The 26,415-nt window shown below is 39.6% G+C and overlaps 2 protein-coding genes across 2 annotated transcripts; both read left to right on the forward strand.

Annotated features, from left to right (window-relative positions):
- Positions 1–354: 354 nt before the first annotated feature.
- On the forward strand, positions 355–12,875 carry LOC111217162 (sodium/hydrogen exchanger 6-like). Its single transcript, XM_022738909.1, has 17 exons — positions 355–728; positions 1,399–1,598; positions 2,300–2,377; positions 2,611–2,687; positions 2,838–2,950; positions 3,077–3,182; positions 4,706–4,847; positions 5,245–5,350; positions 5,490–5,578; positions 7,026–7,139; positions 7,599–7,710; positions 8,369–8,522; positions 8,632–8,662; positions 8,786–8,874; positions 9,190–9,295; positions 9,490–9,806; positions 11,326–12,875. Exons 1-17 carry the CDS (start codon positions 452–454, stop codon positions 11,336–11,338), a joined length of 2,124 nt encoding a protein of 707 aa, XP_022594630.1. The 5' UTR covers positions 355–451; the 3' UTR covers positions 11,339–12,875.
- A 510-nt stretch (positions 12,876–13,385) lies between these two features.
- On the forward strand, positions 13,386–25,800 carry LOC111217108 (four and a half LIM domains protein 1-like). The gene is made up of 6 exons (XM_022738826.1): positions 13,386–13,492; positions 23,556–23,735; positions 23,846–24,020; positions 24,237–24,406; positions 24,576–24,762; positions 25,114–25,800. Exons 2-6 carry the CDS (start codon positions 23,580–23,582, stop codon positions 25,263–25,265), a joined length of 840 nt encoding a protein of 279 aa, XP_022594547.1. The 5' UTR covers positions 13,386–13,492; positions 23,556–23,579; the 3' UTR covers positions 25,266–25,800.
- The last annotated feature ends 615 nt before the right edge of the window (positions 25,801–26,415 follow it).

Raw genomic sequence — 26,415 nt, forward strand, 5'->3', positions numbered from 1 at the left:
ACAACCACAGAGGTGCTTTTGAGTATGAACTGGAAGTTTTTTGTGTGATTGTATTTTCAACTTGTCTTCTTATTGTAATGGGGATTTGTCTGCTATAGTATAAGAGCACAGCAAGATTTCCACAACAGAGTAATCAGAGTAAATTTCACAGGTGGCTTACAGGTAGCTACTGTGATTTAAAAAAACAAAACAAAAACAAACAAACAAAAACAAACAAACAAACAAATTGAACAAAAAACCCCAAAAAACATTTTGGGTGTAGTGTTGGTGTTGCTCACGGGACTAGCACTAATCATGAGGTGACTTTTATTTTGAAGAACCGGAAATCCCAGTGTTTTGATAACGGCTGCGGAAGAAGCTGTCATTTGCTCCCCTTTAGTCCAAGCAGGAGTTTCCCTACAAAACCGAAAGGAATTAAACGACAAATGTAACAGTTTGACAGAAAGTCGAAATGGGAATTACACTAAGACACTCTCTTGGTGTTAAACCGTCAAAAGCGCTTCTGTTGTTGCCTTTTCTGTTGACATTCGTGCTCGTCGGGAGCCAAGGCGAGAGCAATGCAATGGACAACGTCGCAACTGAGAGGATGGCTGAGGAGAGCCATCGTCAGGACAGTGCCAATCTTCTCATATTCATAATGCTCTTAACACTCACCATTTTAACTATATGGTTGTTCAAACACCGGCGATTTAGGTTCCTGCACGAAACAGGACTCGCCATGATCTATGGTAAGACTACCAACGTTAGCTAACGATAATGTCAATCAGTTAATTTAACTTAGCGTTAATACTAGCTGGCTATCTTGGTGTTAGCTCCTCAGACTTGACCTGTAAGCTCACTTTGACAGCTTATGCTTAGGTTTCATTGTGCATGGGGGAAACTCCCTGAGTGAGTCATCTATAGAGATGTTCGCATTCAAATTAGTATTATGTATCCAGTATTATGCGTACTTTCGATTATAAATAGTAACTGTCTTAGGACTGCGGGATTATGGTGATCTTTTTTTTAGAGTTTTGTTATTCTGTCAGCTGTCAATTAAATAATGAAATATAATGTAATATTGATAACAGCTGAAGTGTTAGGGAAAATGTGTATTTTTGTTACAGTAGCTGGAAAAAAGCATATCTTCTTCCCATTTAACTAGTCAGACACCTGCACCATCATTCATTTCCAGCATGCAGCGAGAAGCTGCGTTGATGAAGCTATTGCTTTGAGAATAATTAACTTGGCCCAATTAATATTTGTTGTTTGTAAGACCCCAATCTAATTCAAGTATGTAGCACACTCAAATAATTCAAGGCAGGTGTTTTAAATAGAACCTCACCCTATTTTGGTGCACAAGGGATATTTACTTGAGATCCGTGGCTAACTGCTTTGCCCTTCTTCTCCTCCCTGAAGGCCTGTTGGTGGGTGTGATCCTGCGGTTTGGTGTCCACGTGCCCCAGAGCATGAGTGACTTGGTCCTCAGCTGTGCAGTCAACGCCAGTCCTGCTACTCTGTTGGTCAACGTCAGCGGCCGATTCTACGAGTACACTCTGAAGGGGGAAGTCAGCCGGAGCAAAGGGCACCAAGTTCAGGATGATGAGATGCTGAGAAAGGCAAGGGGATGAACAGATGAAGCATATAAAGTTGCCAACGGAAAATATGTTTTATGGATATACTGAAAAGGGTTTGAAAATAATAATAAATACAGTTGAGCTTTGTCCATATTACTGTGTATAGTGTGATAAACAGCCTCTTACGTATGGTGCTTTTCCAACTCAGCTCCCCTACCTGTGTTTCCACCAGAAGAACTATGGTTTGAATTAAGTTCCAGGGAGATAGTTTTAACCCCCTAAAAAAGTGCATGCTAAGGTGGCAGTAGTTTCTTAAGATTCAGGAACTTCTGGGTTGGGGCTTGCAGTGCTCAGTGTCACTGATTATACACTTGCCATTTTTAAAAACTCAAACATGTTGCTTTACTTGTAGTTTCTGGCAGACAATTATCAGCCAAGAAATTTTTTGACCAATGGACAGACGACAAAATCCACATCCGACATTACACACTTGTAGAAAAAACATGAAAAGCACTTTTGATGCATCAATGCAATGTACTAGTTACTAGGTGCCTGGAGCCTCTGGTGGAATAGCACCTGCATATCTAAACATGATCTCTGTCAATAAAAATGTAAAAACCTTACTTGTTTGCATACAAAACAAAACAATATATGCTCTGAAGAATATTGGAAAGGTGTGTCAGGTTGTGGGGAATGCACTATTTGTAAATAGGTGTATAACTTCTTATAACTACTGCCTTCAGGTGACCTTTGACCCAGAGGTGTTTTTCAACATTTTGCTGCCTCCCATCATCTTCCACGCTGGTTACAGTCTGAAAAGGGTAAGAGAGTCAAAGGGATTTATGATGTTCTGTTCATGGAAATTTACATTCAAATGGAAATATAGATTCAGGTTTTTCACAAATAAGATTTTACACAAGTTAAATAATATTATTTAAAATTATATGTTGTTTTCTACAGAATAAGTTACATTTTTTGTATGTGATTCTTCATATATATGTTTCTTAGGTACTAGACAAACTCTATTTTAATGAACTGTCTTTGTCTGTTTCAGAGACATTTTTTCAGAAACATTGGCTCCATCCTGGCATATGCTTTCATGGGAACAGTTGTATCATGCTTTGTTATTGGGTACGTCATTTTGTAGTCTCTGAAATAACCTCAGAGATTGTGATGTTTTGTTTTTACCATTATGCCTGACATTCAGACTCAGTTTTGCTTGCCTCGTTTCATCTGATAAGTTTGTTTTGCAAATGTTTCATCATCCTTCTTTCCTCCTAGGTTGATCATGTATGGCTTTGTTTCCTTCATGAAAGTTGTGGGTCAGCTAGCGGGAGATTTTTACTTTACTGATTGCCTCTTCTTTGGGGCCATTGTTTCGGCAACAGACCCAGGTAGGTAGAGTCATATTAGCTTTCAGTCGTTTCAGCTTCCATATATTCAATAACAATGCTTAATCTGGCTTGTGTTGTGTTATACAATATTCACGTCAGTGTTTTTTTTTATCCTTCATATTTCAGTGACAGTGCTGGCTATCTTCAATGAGCTCAAGGTGGATGTGGACCTGTATGCTTTACTCTTTGGGGAGAGTGTCCTGAATGATGCTGTGGCCATCGTCCTCTCTTCGTAAGCACTGATAACATGCTACAAAAATATACACACACTTCGCCAAAGCAACAGTAGGTCCACGTTAAAGGATAGTTTGTGTGCGGCTTCAGCAGTCTGAGTTAGAGACTTCAAGTTAGTGGATTTCCTTGTGAAATTCATCCTTTTTTCCCCCTGCTAAGCTGCAGCTGAAGGATGGTAAAACAAAATAATTTTCCATTAAAAATACTGAAACTTTAAAAGATACCAGCTTGTTTGGTCTGATTCTGACTGTTGAAGCCTCATATTAGCTTCAGTTAAAAATCATTTTTGCACAGAGGATTTCATCCCCCCATCACTTAAATTAGTATTGCATTAGGAAGGGATTCTTTCATAGCCTGGACAGGAGGAACAATTACAGTGACCAACAACTTTTAAAATGTGCATAGGGGCAAGTCAGTATTTTTTAAATTTGAAAAGAATGTGAACCTGACCTTTAATCCCAGATGTGTTGCTGACCTGCACTATAATGAGTCTATGATAACTGTGGCAAATTCAACTGTTGTACATTGCACATGAATGAACACTAATCATACTAACATCGATCCCTGTCATTTCACTGCTTGCCTTCCTTCACCCACCCGTGTCATTCATCGCCTGCCTGTACGTATGTATGCAGTGTTCTCCTCCGCTTGGAGAAACAGAGTAGACAAGGGGCTGGAGCTGTGCACTCCCCAGGAGATGACGGCCCAGTCTTTCCCGAGGGGGTAGAGGAATGGCTGGGAGAAAACCAGACATTGAGCCCCCGGTGGGTGGGTGGGTGGGTGGGTGGATTGGTTGTTGGGCTGGTTGCGTGGTTGTGGTGGCAGAGTTGTAGTATTAGAACCTGATCATCTCAAGTCAGTCAATGTGATGCAGATCTTTTATTTAGAGTGTAGACATGATCCATTACGATGATCACTGCCCTCCCCTACACCCCACAGCTTCTGCAGCCCCTTTATATCCACTCCTTGTCTTATTTTTCATTTTTCTCAATGTTCTACAGAACGAGCAGATGACTAGAAAATTTTGTGTCCAAAAGGTCTATTACTGCTGGATGTTAGTGCTGGTGATCTGCTTTGTTAGTCTTGAGGTAATTTGGGTGGTACTTCTCATAAAGGAGTAGCGCTTGAATTGGTTAATTATTTGCACTCTTATTGGATATCAACCAAATAGAGTTGAGATATCCAAGATCCAAGAGCATGCAAGACCCCAACCTCTTCCCTTTTTATGACTGTAAAACCCAACTCCAATCCATGTGTGTTAAGCCTTTGTTACTACTTTTATTTTTTAAAGGGAAACCAAAATCCGCTAAATGTGTACAGAATCAGAATTGGATTTGGGTTTGGGTTTCTGCAGGTTTAATTTGATGCTTGTCTAACATCTTCAAAGATATTTCCGTTGGTGTCTTTATCTGAGCATGTGTTTGACCCGTTGCTCTTCCTGGATTCTCAGAACACAGGCCTATTTCCTTTCTTCATGAAAATGGTTTTATTTCTGTGTACTCATGTCTACCTGCCCTTCAGCTCCATTGTGGCGTACCAGCCTGCGGGAGACAACAGCCACAGCTTCGAGGCCATGGCCATGCTGAAATCCTTCGGCATCTTCCTGGGTGTCTTCAGTGGATCCTTTGCTCTTGGAGTGGCCACTGGAGTCATGACTGCTCTCATATCCTTTCACCTGGTTCTTACAGTTACATAATGTTGAATGATAATATATACCTGTGAATATAATAATTTATATTCTCAGGTATGCATGAGCAGCAACAGAGTAATACTAAATGAATTAAAACAGATGCCCAACTTCTATCTAAAACTGCAGCTGTTTAATCATTGTATGTGCAGCTTGGAGTCATAATTGACTTAAAACAAGAAAAAGCCTGTATAGATGTAGCCTGAATTCTATTCATGCATACCAAAATAGAACAGTACTTCTGTACTTTTACAGATTTATTTGTCTTATTCAATCTGCTCAGATTGTCTCATCTCTCTGTTTCTGTTTTCAAATATCATGGCTGCAGGTGTTCCAGCTCTTGTTTTTTTCCTTGACGCTCAGTTTTGATCACGTGACCAAGTTCACTAAGTTGCGGGACTTCCCCTTGCTGGAGACGGCTCTCTTTTTTCTCATGTCCTGGAGCACTTTCCTGTTGGCTGAGGCCTGCGGGTTCACAGGTACACCTCCTGCATGCAAAAATATTATTTGCAAAAGTGATTTTTTTTTTTAATGCTTTTGACCCCCTCCTCCAAAGTATAATTTAATATGTTCTGAGTGACATTTAAGTTAAATCTGTGGATCTTTGTTTTTATTCAGGTGTGGTAGCTGTGCTCTTCTGTGGGATCACTCAGGCTCACTACACCTACAACAATCTCTCCCCGGAATCTCAGGACAGGACCAAACAGGTGAAATGCAATCACAGTGATCCCATCCCATTGTATCTACTAACAGCTTTAATCTTTGCTCTGTAACACGTTTTGCAATAGTGCCACTGCCAGTACTAGTCCAACCAATGTTATAGGTTATTTGTATTTCCATTGAAAAAAAAATCTAGTTTACAAAGTGCAGAAGGTACAGAATTGAAGAAAAGCACAGAATAAAAGCAAATAACAGAGAAATGCCTTGAAAAAAATATTCAGAAGACAGGATGTTGAAGTTGCATTAAGTTCAGATACATCCACACGCTGATGTCATTTATTCACTGAAGCACAGAGCGGATAGACCTGATGGTCTGCTGGTCCTTCGTACAAACAGCTTTGGGTCATCTGGCTTCGGCATATAGAACCTAAACAATATTGACCCTATTATCAATGCAGTGCAGCGTGACAGGGCAAGATGTTTGTGGACATGAGTATTTACCACCATAGATAGGATCTGAACTAGAACTTGTGTCATCCTTATCAGCAGCAGCAGTGAGATTGAGCAAAACCATGATACGCATGTCTCTGGATATCTAGTAACTAAGATTCAGAGTTAAGAAATAACCTTAAATAGTTTGTTAGCTTGATGCAAACAATGTTCTTAGTTTTACTCGGGACATCAGCTGAGGATTTTAAGAATAATGTAACTTTAGTGAGTAAATTAAAAGCAGATACCGACAAAGTTCACACATATGTCTTTTGGTAGCACTGGTTTTTATGGCAGTAACTTTATTTTCAAACACTGCAAATAAATATCACAGTCTTCATTTGGGCAAGGTTTACATGAGATTTAGAGCATTTACAGTGACCGCGCATGTGGACATCCACCTCACATATTTTCTGAAAGTTATACACTTAGAGGCAATAAATAAAGCTGAGTAGTACAGTTTATTGATAGTTACCGTTTAGTAGCACTATAAACATGTATTTTTCGATATTGGAAACTATAAATGAGAGAACTAGAGAGCACACACCACCGACTATGCCCGTTATTTTGATCTCAACTACACAGTTAAGTTTGACAACTGCATCTTTCATAGTTATGGATAAAAATCAGCATACAGACATACAAACGAAATTACTGTGAAATTACTCAAGTGCTAGTTCCTGGTAAAGTAGTAGTTCTCTCGAACCACAGTTTGCTATGATGGCACACACACACACACACACACACACACACACACACACACACACACACACACACACACAAATATAAGCATTATTCTCCGTAAATTTGATAAGACATGTAACATTTCTCACTAATGCCGTCATGAGTCATCTGATGAACACAGTGAATGCATGGTTTACAAGAAACATTCACATGTTACCTTACCTACCCAAAGTGACATGAATGCTATGTAAATTTTTTCAGTTTCAGTTTTCATCCTGTTTGTTTTCAGTATGTGTATCTGTTTGTCTCTTCCCCCATCAGTTGTTTGAGCTGCTGAACTTCCTGGCAGAGAACTTCATCTTCTCCTACATGGGTCTGACTCTCTTCTCCTTCCAGTCACATGTTTTCAACCCTTTGTTCATCATTGGAGCCTTTGTATCCTTTACTCTGTCTGGTGTTGATGCGCCGCACAAACAAATGAAGGCCTTTCTGGTGCTCCAGAGATGTGTGGCTATCTGACATACCGTATTGTTCCACATGACCTCAGTTTTGTTTTTTTTTAAACCATAACATGCTCACTTGCCTGCATTAGTTAAAAATTCTATCTATCAATCTATGAAAATATGTCATGATACTAATGCTAGCAATACTATCACCAAAACTTTTATGATGGACTGACAGTACATGCATCTTATTTTATTCTGTGCTTCAGGGAGCCCAAGAATAATAGGAAAAGCTAAATTAAATTGAGAACACATTTAAAACTAAGATTAGTCAACCATGAGGCAGAATTTCCAAACTGCCATCTACCCACGATTATTTTCCATTCCAACCTGCCCTGAACTGTATCATTATTTCAATTTGTTGTGTCCTTGACCTTCCTGCGTGGTATAGGTGGCAGTGTTTCTGGGCAGAGCAGCAAACATCTATCCTTTGTCCTTCCTGCTCAACCTGGGCCGCAAGAACAAGATCGGGTCCAACTTTCAGCACGTCATGATGTTTGCAGGTATGTGAGGTCTGTGGGGTCTCTTATTTTCTACACAGTAAAGATGAGTAAAGTTTCTCTGGCTTGGACCCAAATTGAGTAAACTACTACTCACCTGGGACATGGTTCCATGAAAATACACTGTCAGTGGAAGTGTAAATAAATTAGCCATTGGCCTGGATAATAATCTCCTTCTAGACCAACAACCCTCCTACTCACATACAGTATTGTTATGAATAACAGCCCCTATTGTATGTCAGCTGACATTTACTGTTGAAACAGGCTTAAAAATAGAAATCCCCTTCATGTCTGTTTCATAATTGTTTCCTAGTTTTTAAACCCACAGGTTATTTCCTGTAATTATGCTGAAAATTTAAACCAATTTATCACAGGACATTTTCTAAATATGTTCAACTTTTTTTTTTAATACAACTGATTAGCATGCTATGGCGACAGATGCTTATGTGAGTATGTGTCTCACGTAAGGAGACTGTGCAGGATAAGCTAGTCAACAAATGACTGCAGTAATCAGTAATTATTGAGTTCAGTTAAAAACATATTTTGTAGGTGTTTCTTGAGTTGATGATGAATGAAAAATTGCACACTGCCTCACTGTGGGCCCCTCTCACACATAAACTCTGTCTTAGTCTCTCATTGTTTTGTCTTTTTTCTCCTCCAGGTTTGCGTGGGGCGATGACCTTTGCTCTTTCCATCCGAGACACAGCGACGTACGCTCGTCAGATGATGTTTTCAACTACCCTCCTCATTGTCTTCTTTACCGTCTGGATCTGTGGCGGGGGCACCATGCCCATGCTGTCATTCATGAGCATACCGTAAGGCTGTGCATCTGTTTGTATGTGTTTATCTCTCTGTGTGTGTGTTTCATCCGCACTAATGAAGGTCTCTCTGTCAAAATCCCTGTTGCTACTTTTTCTCTTTTAGGGTGGGTGTGGACTCTGATCAAGAAAACTCTGTAAGTGATCATTACACATTAGAGGCTCATGTTTTTGGTTGAATTGTCAATTTGCTAACTCCAGGTCAAATAAAAAACATTTAAGTAATGAAACAGTGACTAAATATAAGAGTTGTGCTTCAGAGTTCTGCAGTGTTGGATGGGACACAGCGGAGGAACACCAAACACGAGAGCGCGTGGCCCTTCAGGATCTGGTATAACTTTGACCACAAGTATCCTTTGAGCCATGGATTACATGAAAACCTTGTCTTCAGAACTGTAGATGCTGAATTCAGCTTTCAACACCAGAGGGTGCTCTTTATAAACTTTAAGAAATATATAGTTGTAACTTGATCTCCCTGCACAGGAGTGATACTGATCTTAATAAAAGAGCCACAGCCTTAATATTTTAAAACACATACATACTTTTTGATTGTTTCATAGTTTCATCTTCCAAGACATCAGACAGTTTGTTGACTAATTAGGTTGTTTAATTGAAAGTTAGTGTGTTTAAATTGTTTAGTCCTTGACAGAAGCTTGTTCACCAGCTACCTGAAACCTCTCCTGACCCATAGCGGTCCTCCTCTCACTGCTACTCTGCCTGCTTGTTGTGGACCGCTGGCACGATGCCTCACCAGCCCACAGGCCTATGAGGTTTGAACATAAGACATCATTCGATAAAGTTGAAGTGTCTTTTCATTAAATGCCCAAACAGTAACTTTTTAGACCGTATGAAATACAGCATTACACCCTGCAGTGTGTGCTGGAGTTGGCTGCTCACATTCATCTTCATCTCTTCCTTCTCATGCTTTTCCCCGCCTTCTCCCTTTCCCCTCTCCATGCACCAGAATGAAGGTCCGCTCCATGACGATGACTCTGACTTCATCCTGAACGATGCCAACGTGAGCTCCATGTACGCCGACGTCACCGTCAGCACAGACGCATCAGGATCCCACACTATAAACCGTAAGCGCTCCACCGCCAGCATCGGGGGCGGCCCGTCTGATGAGGGTCTGGATCACGAGCTCGCCCTGGCGGAGCATGAGGTTGCAATCAGGGGCACCCGTCTGGTCCTGCCGATGGACGACCCAGTGGAGCCCCCGACCACCGTCACCCTGCCCCCGCCGCCCTCCCCGCCACGCTCTGACCCTCGCAGACACAGACTGTAAGACGGCTTGCACTGTCAGGATGTTTTGTTTCAAAAATCTCAAATCATCTAAGCTGATTTCACAAGAAAACAATCTGTTAGTTGATTTGGTTGGATTTTTGATTGAAATGTCAAACTGTTGTTGTCCCATGTTGACGCTGCCACCTCTCCCCTCTTAACATTTTTAAAATAGTCTCAGCTTTCTGACAAACTTGAGGCGTGCTTGATTTAACTCACCATTTAGGTGGATTACTGTAATCCTTAATGCGAATGCACTGTATGTAAGGTAAGGTACTGTAAATCGAGAGCACCTCAAGCTTACTAACTTAAATCCGGTGAGATGCACATTTAGCCAGTATTTGAGGCTAAAAAATGGGGCAGTAGTATGTGCTCCTATGTTTGTACTACTGTGGCAATATGCCAGTGCTGTTATCTATGCTCTCTAAAAGCCCCAAACACCCTGACTGTGCGTGGCAAACCCTAAAACAGTTTAATATGCAGTTTACACTTTTCAATGTGGTGAAGTTGCTCCTGACAAAAGGTCCTGTATCTGTCTAGCTTCTGTATTTGTATGACGGCCTACAGTATCTAACATTTAGGGCAGTTCACAGTTACCCTGACACTTTGCTCTGGTACTACTTATGACAATTCGTTGCTATTAAAGAGCATTTAGACTACAGTTATATTACTAATCTCACTAACTGAGTTATCTTTTCCTACATCCCGCGTGTTTGCCTCCTGCTCAGTTGGTGGAGAAGGTTCAAAGGGATGAAACCAAGGATTTTGATTGGAGGTAGCAACTAGGCAAGGACATTGAGACTTGTGATGGGAGTACTGGGTTTTTAACTATAAAAGACATCAAATATTTGCTACAACAAGATTGTAGGTAGAGCTGCAGCAGTTAGCAGATTAATTTATTAATTGATTGACAGAAACTCAATTGGCAACCATTTTTACACTCCAGTCATGCGATCAGTTCTCTTATGTTATCGTAATATTTCAAGCAAAAATACCAACCACTCTCTGGTTTCAGCTTCTCAGATGTGAGGATTTGCTACCTTTCGTTATGACAGTGAATTAAACATCTTTGGGTTTTGAACTGTTGGTTGGACAAAACAAATTGAAGACTTTACCCTGGACTTGGAGAAAATGTAAATGGAATTTTCACAATTTTTCTTTTTTTTTAGAGAACAATAATCCCATAGACTTAACAATTAATTGATTATTTAGGAAAATAATTGTCAGATTAATGAAAATAAACTTTAGTTGCAGCTCTAAGGCTCTGTAAATACAATAAGGCCAAAAAACAACCAAAAAACTCAAACTGCTTTCACGACAGTGTCCAGAGCATCTCCATTATCTTAAATTTTAGCACTGCCTGCATCTTCTCCTCTTGATCGGTCTTTTTACGTATTGATTTATTTATTTAACACAAAATGATTTATTTATGTAATGATTTATTTTGTTTATTTATTTATTTATTTGTTATTTTGTAGTGTGACATTAATGATTATCTTGCCCTGTTTTTAATTAATAGGACTGCTTGGTGATGAAAGGCTGTTGTTGCGAACCTTTTCCTAAAAAGCACTATGACTCTTCCCACTGAAGGTACATTGTACAGCAGGGAAGTCACGGGGGAGGTAGATGTTCATTCCAGGAGTTTGTCGTCCTCTACAGTGTGTGCATGTTAAAACAATATCTCCTTCCCATACTGTAGCAGACGCTTGTACTTTATACTCGGAAACTAGAGCTTCCCTGTGTGTGAATTTTGTGTGTTTGTGTGTGTTTGTGTGTGTGTGTGTGTGTGTGTGTGTGTGTGTGTGTGGGGCTGAGGCTGAGGCTGAGTGTGTGGCTGATCTGGCCAAATCAACTGCTGTGGTTATTAGGGCTAATGTCTTTCTGGGTTTTCTGTCGTCATCTGGTTTAATCATCTTTAAATGAAAAAAAAAAAACTGCCATGTCTCTGTGATGTTGTATCATCAAAGATGACTGAGGGCTGGCTGAACTGTTCTGAATTAAAGTGCCTATTCATAAATTGAATTAACTAATGTAGATTTGTACATATTTGATTTGCTAATGTGAAGTAAGATGATCTTTTTGGTTTTTATATGACACTAAACCCTTTGATGTTATATATTGTATTCCCAGTATAATTAGGCCATTAGGCGAGTGCCTGCATTTTAATATTTGTCTTAAACAGTGCAAACTAAAATATTATACTAATTAATGGAAAAAAAAACTCTTAATATTTTGTCAGATATAATCTTTTTGTGTACTTTTGGAAAATGTATACTTTGTCAAAAAAGTACATGTGGCTTTTTAAATGAAACAATTAGGAACTCAATTTGAATTTGAAGGTGAAGGGAAAGATATAGTAGTAGTACACAGGAGGATGACACAGACTTTTTACTGATGCATTGTCTGTTTTGCACCTTTTTTGGCAATTAAGCTCGTCTACTCTGTTCCCACCTCAATGAGAGGCATTTTGCACCATGTTATCTCCTTAGATCCTTGTTTATCCTGTTTTCTGCTGAGCAGGCCCATCTAACATAGCAAGGCTAATTTTTATGACTTCCTGGTCAAAATTATATTTTTAAATGTGAAAATGTTTGTTTTAATTGTATCAACATGATCTTCAAGCAGTATTCTTAATATGAGGTTTGGTGTCTGTATAATCACCCAGACAAATGAACATGAGTGAATTTGCATTTGTTTTCTTTTAGTAAAGTACTCTTTGATTTTCATTTGTTTGCTAAATGTATTTGAACCATAAAACTTTGTTTATATGGGAATTTTGAAGAAACAGTTGTAACCTTACAATAGCAGCCACAACTAAAAACCTGAAAATGTTAGACTATGTTTCTGCTGTTTGTAGAAACTGTTCATGACAGTTATATTTGTGAAAAGTACACCTGCAATAGGCCTATATGTGAATGTTTTTAAAATGTGAACTTATGTTGAAGGGAAAAATAATCTCATATTTAATAGATTTTTTCCCTGTGTAGTCCTCAAGTTATTAACAGTGTCTTCTAAGTCAGACATCTTGCGAGTGTACTGGAAATAAATAAAAACAACTCGTGAAATTGACACGTCTTTTCTCTTTTAAATGATGTAGTCCCTAAATTACGTCCCTATGAAGCCCTTTACCGTAAGGCTAGTAACTGATCATTTCTCATGATTTGTCTCCATGACAACTGGGCAAAGTGCATCTGCTGAAGTATGAAAGCTCAGGATGAAGCTAGTGAGTGAACCTCGTTGTTAATTTTATTTATTTATTTTGGACTATTTCCCAGGTCAAGAATGAACCTTAATTTTTTGTTTCTTTCCCTAAACATATAGGCAACAACTAGGTAGCACTAACATTATCACAAATTAGCAAGTATAAGGAGACTGCAGTTTTTTTTTAGCATGTTCACACAATTTTCTCAAAAGCTGGTGTGAGTGGACATAACGTTTCTATACATAGAAATGTCACATTGACTTTTATTTTGAAGGTAAATTCACCACTTCTTTTCGAGCGTCACACTTTGCTTTGTTTTGAAAGTAAAACACTCTCTTTCCGGTCTGAGCCTACTCTTGAGCGTGTGGAACTTGACGCAGCCACACACTGCGGTACTTATAACGTGTGAGGGTCTCGTTAAAGCGGAGTTCCGCTGCCTCCAAAGAGCCGCTCATCCACCGCTGCAGACATCACTCCGAACCCGGTAAGCTGGCTGACGAGCTCCGCTGTCTATGACTCTGCAGTCTAACCAAACCTCTTTCTCCTTAAACTTGTTTTTAAACAAAACCGACCACTTATTGTAGGTCTGTTTGCACTTTGAGCATGCAGGATATGTCACGCCTGATGTGATGATCTTCAACTTCCGAGCCGCTCTTTTATCTTTTATTATTGCACTATAAAAGTCTGACTAAACAAACTATTGATCTTCATGAAAAGGCAGCTCAGGGCAGATCACCTATACAATATGTCCCGCAACAACAAACTGTACAGTAGCATGTGATATGCTCCTCTCTCACACATCACATCTGGAGATTTCATACACACTTAATTTGCAAAGCAGCACTTTGATATCCGGATAGGAAACACGCTTTTAAGTTGTCTGGGGCGTTGGCTGTGTCTGTCTATGTAAGTGTGTGTGTGTGTGTGTGTGTGTGTGTGTGAGCTACAGTTACATGCTGACTTGTGGAAGCCTGGGCTACTCCTGAAATCTGTTTCCAGTTAGGAAGTCTCCTTTTTTCACCCAATGATGGAACTGCTGAGGCAAAAAAATGCATGGCAGAGGTCAATTAAAATTCCTGTACTGCTATTTTTCATTTCTCTATGTGTGTGTGTGTGTGTGTGTGTGTGTGTGTGTGTGTGTGTGCGCGTGTTCACATCCATGTCAGAGATGCATATGGCCTCAGTGTTGGATTTACCAGCCACTGTTATTCTGCAAGCAGTTGAGAAGCAAATTCAAGATCCATATGTGTGCGACTGACATCTTTCTTCCAAGTTTTAGGTGTTTGGAATTTTGATTCTCACTGCAACCCTTAATTCATAGTAGGAAACCTGTGATTATTCATAAATTGCTTAATAAAACGTCATTTATCCATCAAACGACTCAAAGCAACAAGACAAGGCTAAAAGGGGAATGAGAAATTTTCCAGTAAGTTTACAGGAAACACGCATGTTGTAAGTTGTTGAAGTAATACCTTCACAAATGTTGCAACATCTTAATATAAAATGTTTGGTAATATACTAGATAGCACTGCTGATTTTAACAGTCATATGGAAGTACTTGTAGTATTACAGCTCGCACTAACATATGCAGAAACACACAGACAGTAAGTAAACCAAGACCCATATGTGTGTGTGTGACGACCTTTCTCTGAAGGCTGATGGGAGTTTTTAGTTTGTTTAAGTCGAAGCCAGTGCCTGAATGTTAAAGAAATTACCATGAGCTCAGTCCCATAAAATACATCACAGGCTCATAAAACTTTATGCAATTTGTCTGACTTCACGTCATGGTAACTCCCAGTTGTGTTTTGCCTGTTGTGATTTTAATAGGATAGACTGTAAATTGGATACTGGCGCACTGTGTTCTTCTATTCATTGATCCCCAGTGGTAAATTCATATTTTTGTAATGGCTTTCACTGAGAAACTTAGCAGTGTTTTATCTTTGACCTGCCGCCATTCAAACCTGTTGTGATGTGTTGGAGTCAGCTGACGTTAATCAGTGGTTGTGAAATTAACAGAAAGAAAGAGCTTTTGTCTTGCGTTGTATTATGTGAAAAGAGGGAAGCAAAGCTAGATAGATGTATATCTGGGACGTCTAAGATACATGTCTGAGAAAATTGGCCGCAGCTGTATGACCAATTAAATATTTTACAGATATGTTTGGATTTAAAAAAACAGTTTTAACACTGGGAGATTTTTTTTGTCACTTCTTGGCAAGTGCTACATAACGGCATCAATACACTTATGTCTGTTTTTCAGCAATATGCTCCAAAACATATCTTACTGTGGAGAGGCTAGCAAGCCGCTGCATTAGATGCGACTGGAAACAAGGTGAAAAAGGTAGCCTGGCTCTGTCCAAACATTAACAAAAATCAGCACCTCTAAAGCTAACTAATTAATACGCTATGTCTCATTTGTTTAGTCTGTAAATCCAAAGTGTAGAAATGGCAAGTAGTGGTTTTACAGGGGGTTATGTGCGGGACTATTTCTTGGCTGGGAGCAGTGACTTCTTGGGGTCTTGTCATCACCATGCAATCAGTGAAGACTGGTAAAACCACAAATTGTAATTTTTACACTTCATTTTATGCACAGATCAAACAAACAAGATATAATGTGTTAACACGAGAGCTTTAGCGGCTCTAGGCTAGCTCTTGCCCTGTTTCTCCAAATGTTAAGATAGGCTAAGCTTCTCCTAGCTATCGTTTCACATTTATCATCGTTGATCATTTGACACTGATCCTCCCATCTAACTCTCGGCAACAAAGCCAATTAATGTATTTCCCAACATGTGAAACTATCATCATTTAGCCCCTTGGATTAACTGTTAAACTGATGGTAAATGATCTGATGCTTGGTCCCCTGAAGAGAAAGTTTGTTTAATAAGTATTTATATTTTAATACCAGAAATAGTTATGTTTGGCATTCGTTTAAAAGTGTTTCTGTTCAAGTATGGGCTTGGTGAGGTCATTGTCAGGGTAGGAATCTGGAGGAATGGTTAGAAACTGAGATTTGCAGGGATTTTGTTGGTTGGAGATTTATGAAGGGAGATTGGAAGAGTTTGGAAGCAAACAGGCTCATGAGACACAGACAGCTTAAATGTCCCAAAAGATCATTTCAACATTAAATCTTAACCGTTAGCTTTGGAACTTCTGTAGTTCTTCAACAGGACTTCAACAGACTGATGTGGGGAAGGTTCTCTCACGCACGCACGCACGCACGCACGCACGCACGCACGCACGCACGCACACACACACACACACACACACACACACACACACAGAATGTCATGGATATTCATGGAAATGGAAATTGGTCATACACTGCTGCTGCTGAAGGCTTTTAGTTTTGTCAGCTGCTCTGTTCTGAAAGGCGTCTCAGTCACTGAACTGCGAAGTGAGAGACGGGAAGGAGAGAACAGAAGATCATGCAGAAACATTGTGTGTGTAAATCAAAGTGAGTTAGGTTGAATACAGCTAACCAGCACCTTCTGGTAAAACCATCATGTCTGTCCTGTTGTAGTGGGACATGCTGGGTCTACATGACTCAGATCTGTTGTATCGGCTTTATTCCTGTGTCTGGAATGTGGCTGACCAGGGCCAAATAAAACAATTATCTGTCTTTGTAGGCTGATGTGGAGTAAAAATGTTTAGCTGAACTCGCTGCTCAGTTTCAAATACTGATGTGTATTTATTTTTGAAATAGCATTGGTGGGAACGCTCCCAGAATGATGTTGTTGTAGTTGGGCCATGATACATTTTCATATTAACAATGGATAAAATGCGTTTAACGTGAAAGGTGTTGCTAATGACAACTGCGCAGAGGATTATCACCTGACTCTACACTTAACCTCAGCTCTACAGAGCCTTTTAGCGTCTTTGAGCGCATTGTTTTGGTTTTATGGCCCGCAGCCTTGATGTTTTGGTTCACTGCTCTCAGCAGTGATGTTCAAAGAATAGCTCTGATAAACCCACTTTAAACACGCTAAACAAACAATGGATAAAACGCAGAGACAAAGTTAGCATGTCATTGGTGAACAGCAGCTATGAAGAAAGCTTTTTGCTCACAGGTATCCTTGACACAATGCATTCTGGTCTTTTGAGGCTTTTGTTGATGTATCTTTTCCTCTTCTTTGATGGATTTCTTTGTGTGCAGAATTGTGAGTTTTCTCTTGCTACTTCATCCTGAAAGACAAAAAAAAAAATGAAATTTACTTAAGACAACGGAATATTTTTGCCCTTTTAAACATATTTTGACAGATTAATATATAATAGCATCCAAATACACTGCCAGCGTTTTGGGTGCATTTTCCCTTAAAACTTTATCCCTTGAATCAGCCAGATGTTGAAACACAATCATGTGAAGTCCATTACTAAATTACAACCACAAACTTTCACACTTCCACAATTTAAAGGTCATTTCTATCATAACCATCACAACATCATGTCGTGGCCTTGACATTTAAAAAAAACAATGAGTGACCCTTTGCACTGAGGAGGTGAATCTATTTAAAAGCCATTATTCTTTATTTATTTCAAATTTTAAGTCTACATTACTATTACAGTGGGAAGAAATGTAGATAAAAGGGGGCATTACAGTACATTCACTGTTTCAACCCAAATCTGTCTTTAAATCACCAGGAAGTGCCATTAAGATATTTTCTATTTTCTGCCACCAAGTCCGTGATTTAAGAGTCAGACATTTTTCAAAGGCAAGTCTGCCGAGGTCCCACCTGCAGCACACTGAGTGTAACATAAGTTCAGCCAGGGACTATGTTAATGTGGGTCTGTAGGCATTAATGAAATGTTAATGTAAACTTATTAATAGCCAGTACATTAAAGAATTTACTGAGTGAGTGTGTGAGTGTGTGTGGCTGGACGGTGCCAACTTCACCCTTCTGATGGAGACTTCCTGTTTCTCATTTTTCCACTACATTCTTCAGCGATAAGCTCATGCCAACACACACACACACACACACACACACACACACACACACACACACACACAGTACACAGATGGTTGGTACATGCAGACTCTCTAAAATAATACGCACTGTTTCAGTTTGTCTGGTCTAGATGGCCCCGCCTGATTTATTCCCTCTTTCTCTCTCTCCCTCTGTGTTTCTTTATTTTTCTTTCTCCGTCTCTTTCTCATCCCCCTGTGTGTTTTAAACATGCGTGTGATTTTCTTCCTGTACACAGGACATGATGTCACCTCTGTGTGCTCTATTTTTACACGACAGAGCTCCGACAGCGGTGTGGTAGGCTTGGAGGTTTGTAATTGTAACAGTCAGGTGGCTGAAACTTCAACAGCGGTGGGAAAGGATAAACAAACCCAGAGGGAGAAAAGATGAGAGGGAAAAAAAAGCAGGAGATGAAGGGATTCAGGAGAAATTTCAAGCTAAATCACCAGTAGTTTTGAAATCTTTTAAATTGAGTGGCCTGCAGGCTGCATGGAGACTTAACCCAACTCAAAGGATAATGCTGGTGATATTTATCTTATGACTAAAACCAACAATAAACTGATCCCAACAAGCACTGCCTATGTATCCAGAGCTTGATATAACTCAAACCTCCACTGTTGTCAAAACTATTAAAAACACATGAATGAGCCACAAAGTTGCACTGGGTGAAATGTTCCTTCATTACCTTGAATATGGACACTGTAGCTCATTTTGAGTCATTATCTGTGACTGAAAATAGTCCTCAACAAACGCGCAATTTACTCCTGTTTGAGTTGATCTGATGATAGTAAGAATGTGGAATAACATCAGCCTTATCTTTTAACCATAACCACTACGTGCTGTACCCTGACCCTCAGACGAACCATGGAACAAGTCTTAACCATGAGACGTAATGTCGGTTTTCGCCTCCAAATGGGAGGCGAGTCCCCATAATGTGACTTTATGAACAGTTTGACGTCCCCACAATGTGATTAATACGAGCACACACACAGAGTTTTCCTTGGCTGCAGCGCTGCCCTCAACCCTGCCTCCAGCTCCGACTGCACGTCACAACTTCATTTCATATTGAACTGTTTCCATGGAGATCAAACATAAGGGTTTTGTATTGGCAGCTTGGAGAGAAGAAAATGATGTATACGTGCCGTTGTGTCACGACAAAGCAAGAATATTTACTGCAGAAAAACAAAGTGAAGACATGTAGCAACACTGTCCTCGGGAGCCGGCTGACGTCAGTGAAACCTGATTTATTTTCTCCCAACCTGTGTGGATACTGGCTCGCTTCCTGTCAGCCATTGTTCAGCTCCCATCAGATAACATTTTAACGATGCTGTTAGCCAAGCATTATTACTGCCTGCCTTACAGCCTTACATTTACTGTTTGTATGTATATACAGTATATACACTGTATATATACAGTGTATATACTGTATATATGTGGCCTATATGTTAAGTATTTCTACTAAGTTTGTCAGTTTTGAGGAAAAACAAGCAAAGAAAGGGACAGAAAGCACAGAAAATTCTATATTATTTCTTATTAGTTTAGTGAGAGGCAGGAAGTGACAGAGCAAGAAGGACATGTAGATAAAATGAAAAGAGGTAAAGAGCAGAGGAGTGTCGTCTTTGCTGTCTTCCAGTGGAGAGGGATGATTTACCTCGCCCAGTGAACAAATAAACCAGCTGCAGGTTTTTTCATTAATGAGTAACGAATTAGCAGGTGACTGAGAGGAAGATGTATGTCCACTCCACATGATGCTGGCCTCCTGTGAGGCTGTTGTGGACCACAAGACCACAAAAGAAGTTGAATCAACTTTATGAACCTCAGCCACATAGCTGAGTCAAACAGCAGTCTGACTCTGAGTAACAAACTAACATGTGGAAATTGCTTAAGCCTGAAGTGGAGGACTGTAAAAAGCTTTTTTTACTTTATGTTGTGCTGTCAGCTACTGGTATAAATGTGTTTCCTCTCTGGCCACATTAAAAAATTGTAAATACAATGGTAAAATGTTTTCTTTAAACAGGTTAAATTTAATCACTTAAAACAATCAAATTAAAAAACATTTGGGTCTGATCATTTTCGGTTTCTACCTAAGTGGGAAAAAGTTAGTGGTTTAATTGAAGTTGTAGTATTTTCTTTTTTGTAGAAAATTGTCAGAGGACTCAGTTCAGAACAATTTTCAGTAATAAGGTCAGCATGTGCCTCGGCTAGTAAGAAAGTGAATAGAAAAATGGGGGAAAAAATACACAAAAGAGCAACTGAGTTGCATTAAGTAATCCAATAAGATATTGTTTAGCTGCAGAATATTTGGGCTGCAAATGTTATTTTTTAGCCACACTAGCAGCATGGCTCTGGAGATGGAGATTCTTCTAGCGCCATCATCAGGCCAAAATTTCAATTCGTCCAATACTTTAGTTTATGAACAAACCTTGTACCTGTGTTCATTGCAAATTAGTAAGTGTCGGTATGCTAACATGCTAAACTAAGATAGCGAACACAATTATATTATTCTTGCATGTTAGCATGCTGACATTACCATTTAGCTCACAGCCCTTCACTAAGCTGCTAATATGGCTGTTGGCTGTCAGTCTTGTGAAATCATTCAAACAGAAAATAAGGAGTTCCATTGAATATTAACAGACCAAAAAAGGCCATAACTCTAATTTCCATTTGTCACAATCCTCCCAGATCAGACTTAACATCAACAAACAACAGCTATTTTTAACTGAAAATCTTTGAGTAATGATTTCTTGATTTAAAAACAAATGGTCTGGGGAATGATTTTTAAACTAGATCAACTTGTAGTACAAGTCCTTGACATAAAGATCAAGTTACAGCACCTGACAGACAGCCAACAACCACTTCTGTACACCTGTGGACATCCAGGATTTCCCCTCTGAAAGCATCAGAGCGTCTGTCAGCATAAAAAAAAAAGGCTCACATCCCTCGGGCCTTGCCTATAAAAACTAATCTCTGACCCAACTCTGACTTTTGCGGAGAGCTTAAGGAAAGACACAAGAAAAGGCAGGATTTGAATGTTTGTGAACGCAGCTCAAACTCGTGGTAACGTCGGTCTTGAGCCAAAAGCAGAACTTCCCCATGACTCTGTGCTGACATGCTGCTCCAACCAAGAGGCAAATGCTATAGTTTGTGGCTTTGGTGGTTTCCTAGGGAGTGGTCCATGTATGAGGTGGAGTGTGTGAGTGAGTGTGGCGTATGTGTGTGTGTGTGTGTGTGTGTGGAGGTTCTGTCAAAAGAGTTGTCGACGTTCCAGATCTCACCACATTAGTCATACCAGGCATTCCTTCATGTGTTCACCTCATAGTGAGGGCACACACTCTTTCACACACACACACACACACACACACACACGCACGCACGCACGCACATGCACACACCCTCAGCTCTCTCACAGCACTTTGGGAGAATTCCTCGCAGGCAGCCGGCGTGAATAACAGAGTGAACAGACTTCATCCATCTCTTCCTCTATGTTTCTGTGTGTTTGTGTAGCCGTGATGTTGCCCTCATCTTGTCTATTATTCGCCGTCTGAAATCCTGACCCTGTAATCACAGCTCTCTGGTCAGTGTTGTTGTGGTTGACGTTGTGATTTTCGGCTCTATGTTTAGGAAGTTTATGTGTGATGTATTTTAGGGGGAGTGATTTTTGGACTCTGCGGTGTAAGGAATCAGTTACATAAGGATGCTGAAGACAAATCTATAATTGAATTATTGAGCACAATCCTTCGTTCAGTTTTGGGACTTAATTTCACTTGACCAGTACTGAGATGGACTCCTTAACTTAACTATAACTACCAATACCACAATGTAAAAATGCTCCATTAATCGTAGAAGTCCTGCATCCAAAATCTTAATGAAGTACAGAAATCATTTGGGTAACAGTATACTATCATATATTATATTATTGGATCATTAATAGCAATATATTAATGTCTACAATGTTGTAGTTGGTGGAGGTGGAGCTAATTTTAACTAGTTTATATGCTATAATCCACAACAATGCAACAAATTTGATAAATATAAAATTTATTTTTTATAAAATAAAACAAATGTAGTGAGTTAAAAGGCAGAAAATCTGGTGTATTGTACTGTATTGGGTAGAAGTATATAAAAATGAAAATGAAATACAAGCACATTAAAACTATATGTACAAGTGTAGTCATTGCGTAAATGGATGGATGGACTCATAATTTGGGAGTTTGTCACGGCTGAAGGCAGCTGCAGGTCTTTTCAGAGTAAAAGTTGTGCCTGATCATCATCTGATGAGTATATACATGTAGTCAGACACTATGGGAAAGTAACATAAAACTAAATTAATCAAGGCTCACTGTTTTGTTTTTTTTAATATTATTTTTTTTAACTGATTTTCACTAGGAAATATCTTTTTTAGATTTTTTCAGGAACAAATCTGTATGAATTGATCTTTAAGCAGATTGTATGTCAGAATAATAATAAGCACTTTCCCCACACTTTACAGTAAACAAGGTCCTTCTGTGTACAGCTCAGAAAATGCCTCCAGTGATAGACAGAGGCTAAACAGAAAAATGGGAGTTGTGTTACTGTAAGTGGTTAAACTCCAGAGTGTATGTAATGCAAACAGTACTGTGTCACCTGTTTGTTAATAATCATAAGAAATATAGATAAACTCCTTTGTCTTAGAGCTGCGCTCATGATGAATGACTTCATGACTTTGTAGCATGACCTACAAACTTCAGATTTGGTGACATAACTACTAATGAAGTCGGCTTACAGCACAATGAGGAAATTAGTTACTGTGACAGGGATGTGTATGTTGAATTCAAGAATCTGATTAAGATTTTAAATGACGTGGGTGTTGGTAATTTTACTGCCTCTCAAATCAGCCATCAAACTTTATTGGCCAAGTTATCAGTTGTATGTTTAAAGCTGATAAGATGTGAGGGTGTGAGGAGGAACATGCTGCCCTCACATTAATGTGGTGCGCATACAGTATGCAAGCACACAGGTGGGCACACACAGACTCAGATGTGTTGCAGCAATGCTTTCAAATAAAACAAATATCGGAGCAAGTAATGAGAGACATCTAAACAACAGCAGCAGTAAATTTTCTTTCTATTCAGTCACACTAAATGCACCAACAACGCCTCCATGTGGTGATTTTAGGTCGCCTCCTTAAGATGGATTACTGGAAGAGATGTGAAATTCAGTTCAGGTCAGTTATTGCTGATTAGCAGTAAAAACAACATGGTACAAACACTGAAACTGACATGTGAGCTCTGTTGCTTTTACAGAAAAATGCAGCACCAGCGGCCCCGTGTGGTGGTTATTGATAGTCAAAAGTGTCAAATTCAGCCATTTATCAAGTTAAAATGCCAAACATTTGCAATAAATATGAGGTATGAACTGAGCATTTTGGAGTTTCAGTTGCCACCTTTGGGAAATTATGATGAGAATTTTTCATCCTTGGAGCAAAGAATGACTGAAGTTATTAGTAGTTGAGTTCATAAAATCAGTATCAGTTTTAACATGATTTCTACATGCTGACTTCATGATGAGCATGAGTTTACCTTCCCTCCTCTCTTCCTCCGTTCGCCGTAGGTGTGAGCCTCCCTCAGTGTGACAATGGCAGACAGCTCGAACTGTTTCTACTGTCGGGAAGACCTCGGTGGGAAGAGGTTCGTTCGCAGCGAGGGCAGGCCGGTGTGCGTCCGCTGCCACACCAAGTTCTGCGCCAACTCCTGTGCCGAGTGCCACCGACCCATCTCTGTGGAAATGAAGGTGAGATGAGACGCATTTCTCTTTGGGTCTGTTCAATTTGACAGTGTTGACCCCTTTTATATGTCTTTTCACGTACCTCTGAAGAAAACCTCCCTCTCTTCCTGCATCAGGAGCTCAGCCATAAGGGCCGGTACTGGCATGAGGAGTGTTTCCGTTGTGCCAAGTGCTACAAGCCTCTGGCCAAGGAGCCCTTCAGCACCAAGGACGACCGCATCATGTGTGGAAAGTGCTGCTCCAGAGAGGATGCTCCGCGCTGCCACTGCTGCTATAAACCCATACTGGCTGGTGAGACTGATGACCTGCAAACATTGATGTTGTAACAAAAGAAAGCAATGCTTAAAAATCAAAGACCTATGTGTTGTTGTAGAGGAAAACCAGTTGGAGATTACAAATTAAAATCCAAAGAAAAAAACTTAGTCAAGACATTTATCATCTGCAGACTGTACTTATTCCTCGCTTGTTTCCCTGAAGTACTGTCAACTCTTCTCTCGTCTCCTGCAGGCACAGAGAGTGTGGAGTACAAAGGCAACACGTGGCATGATGAATGTTTCACCTGTTTCAACTGTAAACGGCCAATAGGGTCGCAGAGTTTCCTCTCCAAAGGAAGTGACACGTACTGCAGCCCGTGCTATGACAAGAAGTTTGCCAAACACTGTGTCGGCTGCAAACAGGTAATTTTTTGCCAACAGGTAACATACCAGCCCTCCTCCTTCATTCTTCCAATAGTGTATCTCTGTGTGGCCTTGAAACTGAATTAATAAAACAAGGAGGATTTTGATATAAACATTGGGATGATACCACTGTTCATACTATTAGCTGTTCTCCTCCATCTGTCTCTAGCCTATAACCTCTGGTGGAGTGAACTACCAGGACCAGCCGTGGCACAGCCACTGTTTTGTGTGCAGCTCATGCTCAAAGCCTCTGGCAGGGACCAGTTTCACCAACCACCAGGACCAGGTCTTCTGCGTCGACTGCTACAAGAGCTCTGTGGCTAAGAAATGCAGCAGCTGCCAAAACCCCATCACAGGTAAACTTTAGCTAAAACTTAAGATTGTGATGTTATAAAATGCTGATGATTAAACACTGACAGGGCAACATACATGAACATGTTGAGTTTTACTCTTAAACTTTGTATTCAAAAACTTTATAATGTTCAGAGTTAGTTAATATAATCTAGTCAAACATATTAAAGGAAAAGCATCCACACTCGCCAATGTACACTGTTCCTTCCTTGAGGCTTTTGAGAATCGACTGTCTCCCATCAACAGTTTGAAACTACAGTCCTCAGAGATCTTTGGTGTGATAGCAGAAGCCGAAGTAAATAAAAATGAAGGAAATAAAAGACCGGCAGACGTCTCTAACTCCTCTCTCCTCACAGGTTTCGGTAAAGGAGTGAACGTTGTGAACTACGAGGGCAGCTCCTGGCACGAATACTGCTTCAACTGTAAGAGATGCTCCCTCGGTCTGGCCAACAAGCCTTTTGTAGCCAAGGGAAGAGACATCCTCTGCACCGACTGCGGCAACAAGTAGTGATGGAGAGCCTGGTCACTGTCTAACAGCAGTTTATTCAGTTAAGTTTTTGGTTTTGACCAGTGTATGTTCAAGTACTCAAACATAAGGTTAAAGGCTAGTGTTGTGATAAAGGTTGTGTTTTTTAAAACTCAGAAATCAATGCTTTCATGTTGATGTTAAATGACACATGGATTTTAAACAAATACGTAAATTGGGATAATTTTAATTGTATTTTTCCATCTTCTTTTAGCACAAATTACTGCTTGTGTTAGTGACTTTAATGTCTTGTTTTTCTGTGTTTAAAAAGTGATATTTTCCTATGACCAAAAAAAAGTTGTTTCTTTAATTATTCAAAATTAATCTATATTTGTAACTGCTAATTCCCTATTCCCTATTAGATTGATATGCTTATTGTATGTAAGTAAATAAACTGCTATGCACTTTTCTAAGCCATTTTTCCTCAAGGGAAAGATGAAAAATATATATTAAATTGGAATATATGCAAACTGCATGCTTCGATGTGTTGCTAAAATCAAATAAACTTTCTACAAAACTGCGGCTCATTTTGTTTTTATTCATTATACATAGATTTTAAAGGTCCAGAGGTTTTTTTATGAATTTGTTCCTTGTGGAAATGGGAACAGGGAACTTATCTGTTTAAAGGTCTCATATTGTTTAAAGATAAATTTCCATGTCTTTTTTGATTATAAAGCAGGTCTAGGTTCTATATTAATACTGTGAAAGTATAAAAGCGCTCAGTCCACAGAGAAATGCACACAGCCTGTATTCAGAAACTGAGCCTTAAAACGAGCCGTGAGGACTTCTGTAACTTTGTGATGTCGCAACAAAGCAGTCGCCGCTCTCAGCCATTCCCCAGAACTCACTCAGAAACAGTCAGTCCACCGACCTTCAACCACAAATGTATCTTCTTATGTGTCAACAAATCAAATAAATATATGGGACCTTTAATAATATGAACCTTCATATAAGTAAGTATGGCACCAAGTTTTGTCTGAAGCCTTTTGACAGAAAATAATTTACTGAACATTTTGGAGAGATTGATGGCATTTCTTTATGTTCCTTGCTTCACATAGATTAGATTAGTTAGATGACACACAGAGACAGTTACCATCCTAGTAAAGGTCAGCACGCTGTTTTTATGTGAGCT

Source organism: Seriola dumerili, unplaced genomic scaffold (genome assembly GCF_002260705.1).
Source record: "Seriola dumerili isolate Sdu_G_001 unplaced genomic scaffold, Sdu_1.0 BDQW01000040.1, whole genome shotgun sequence".
NCBI classification, from domain to species: Eukaryota; Metazoa; Chordata; class Actinopteri; order Carangiformes; family Carangidae; genus Seriola; species Seriola dumerili.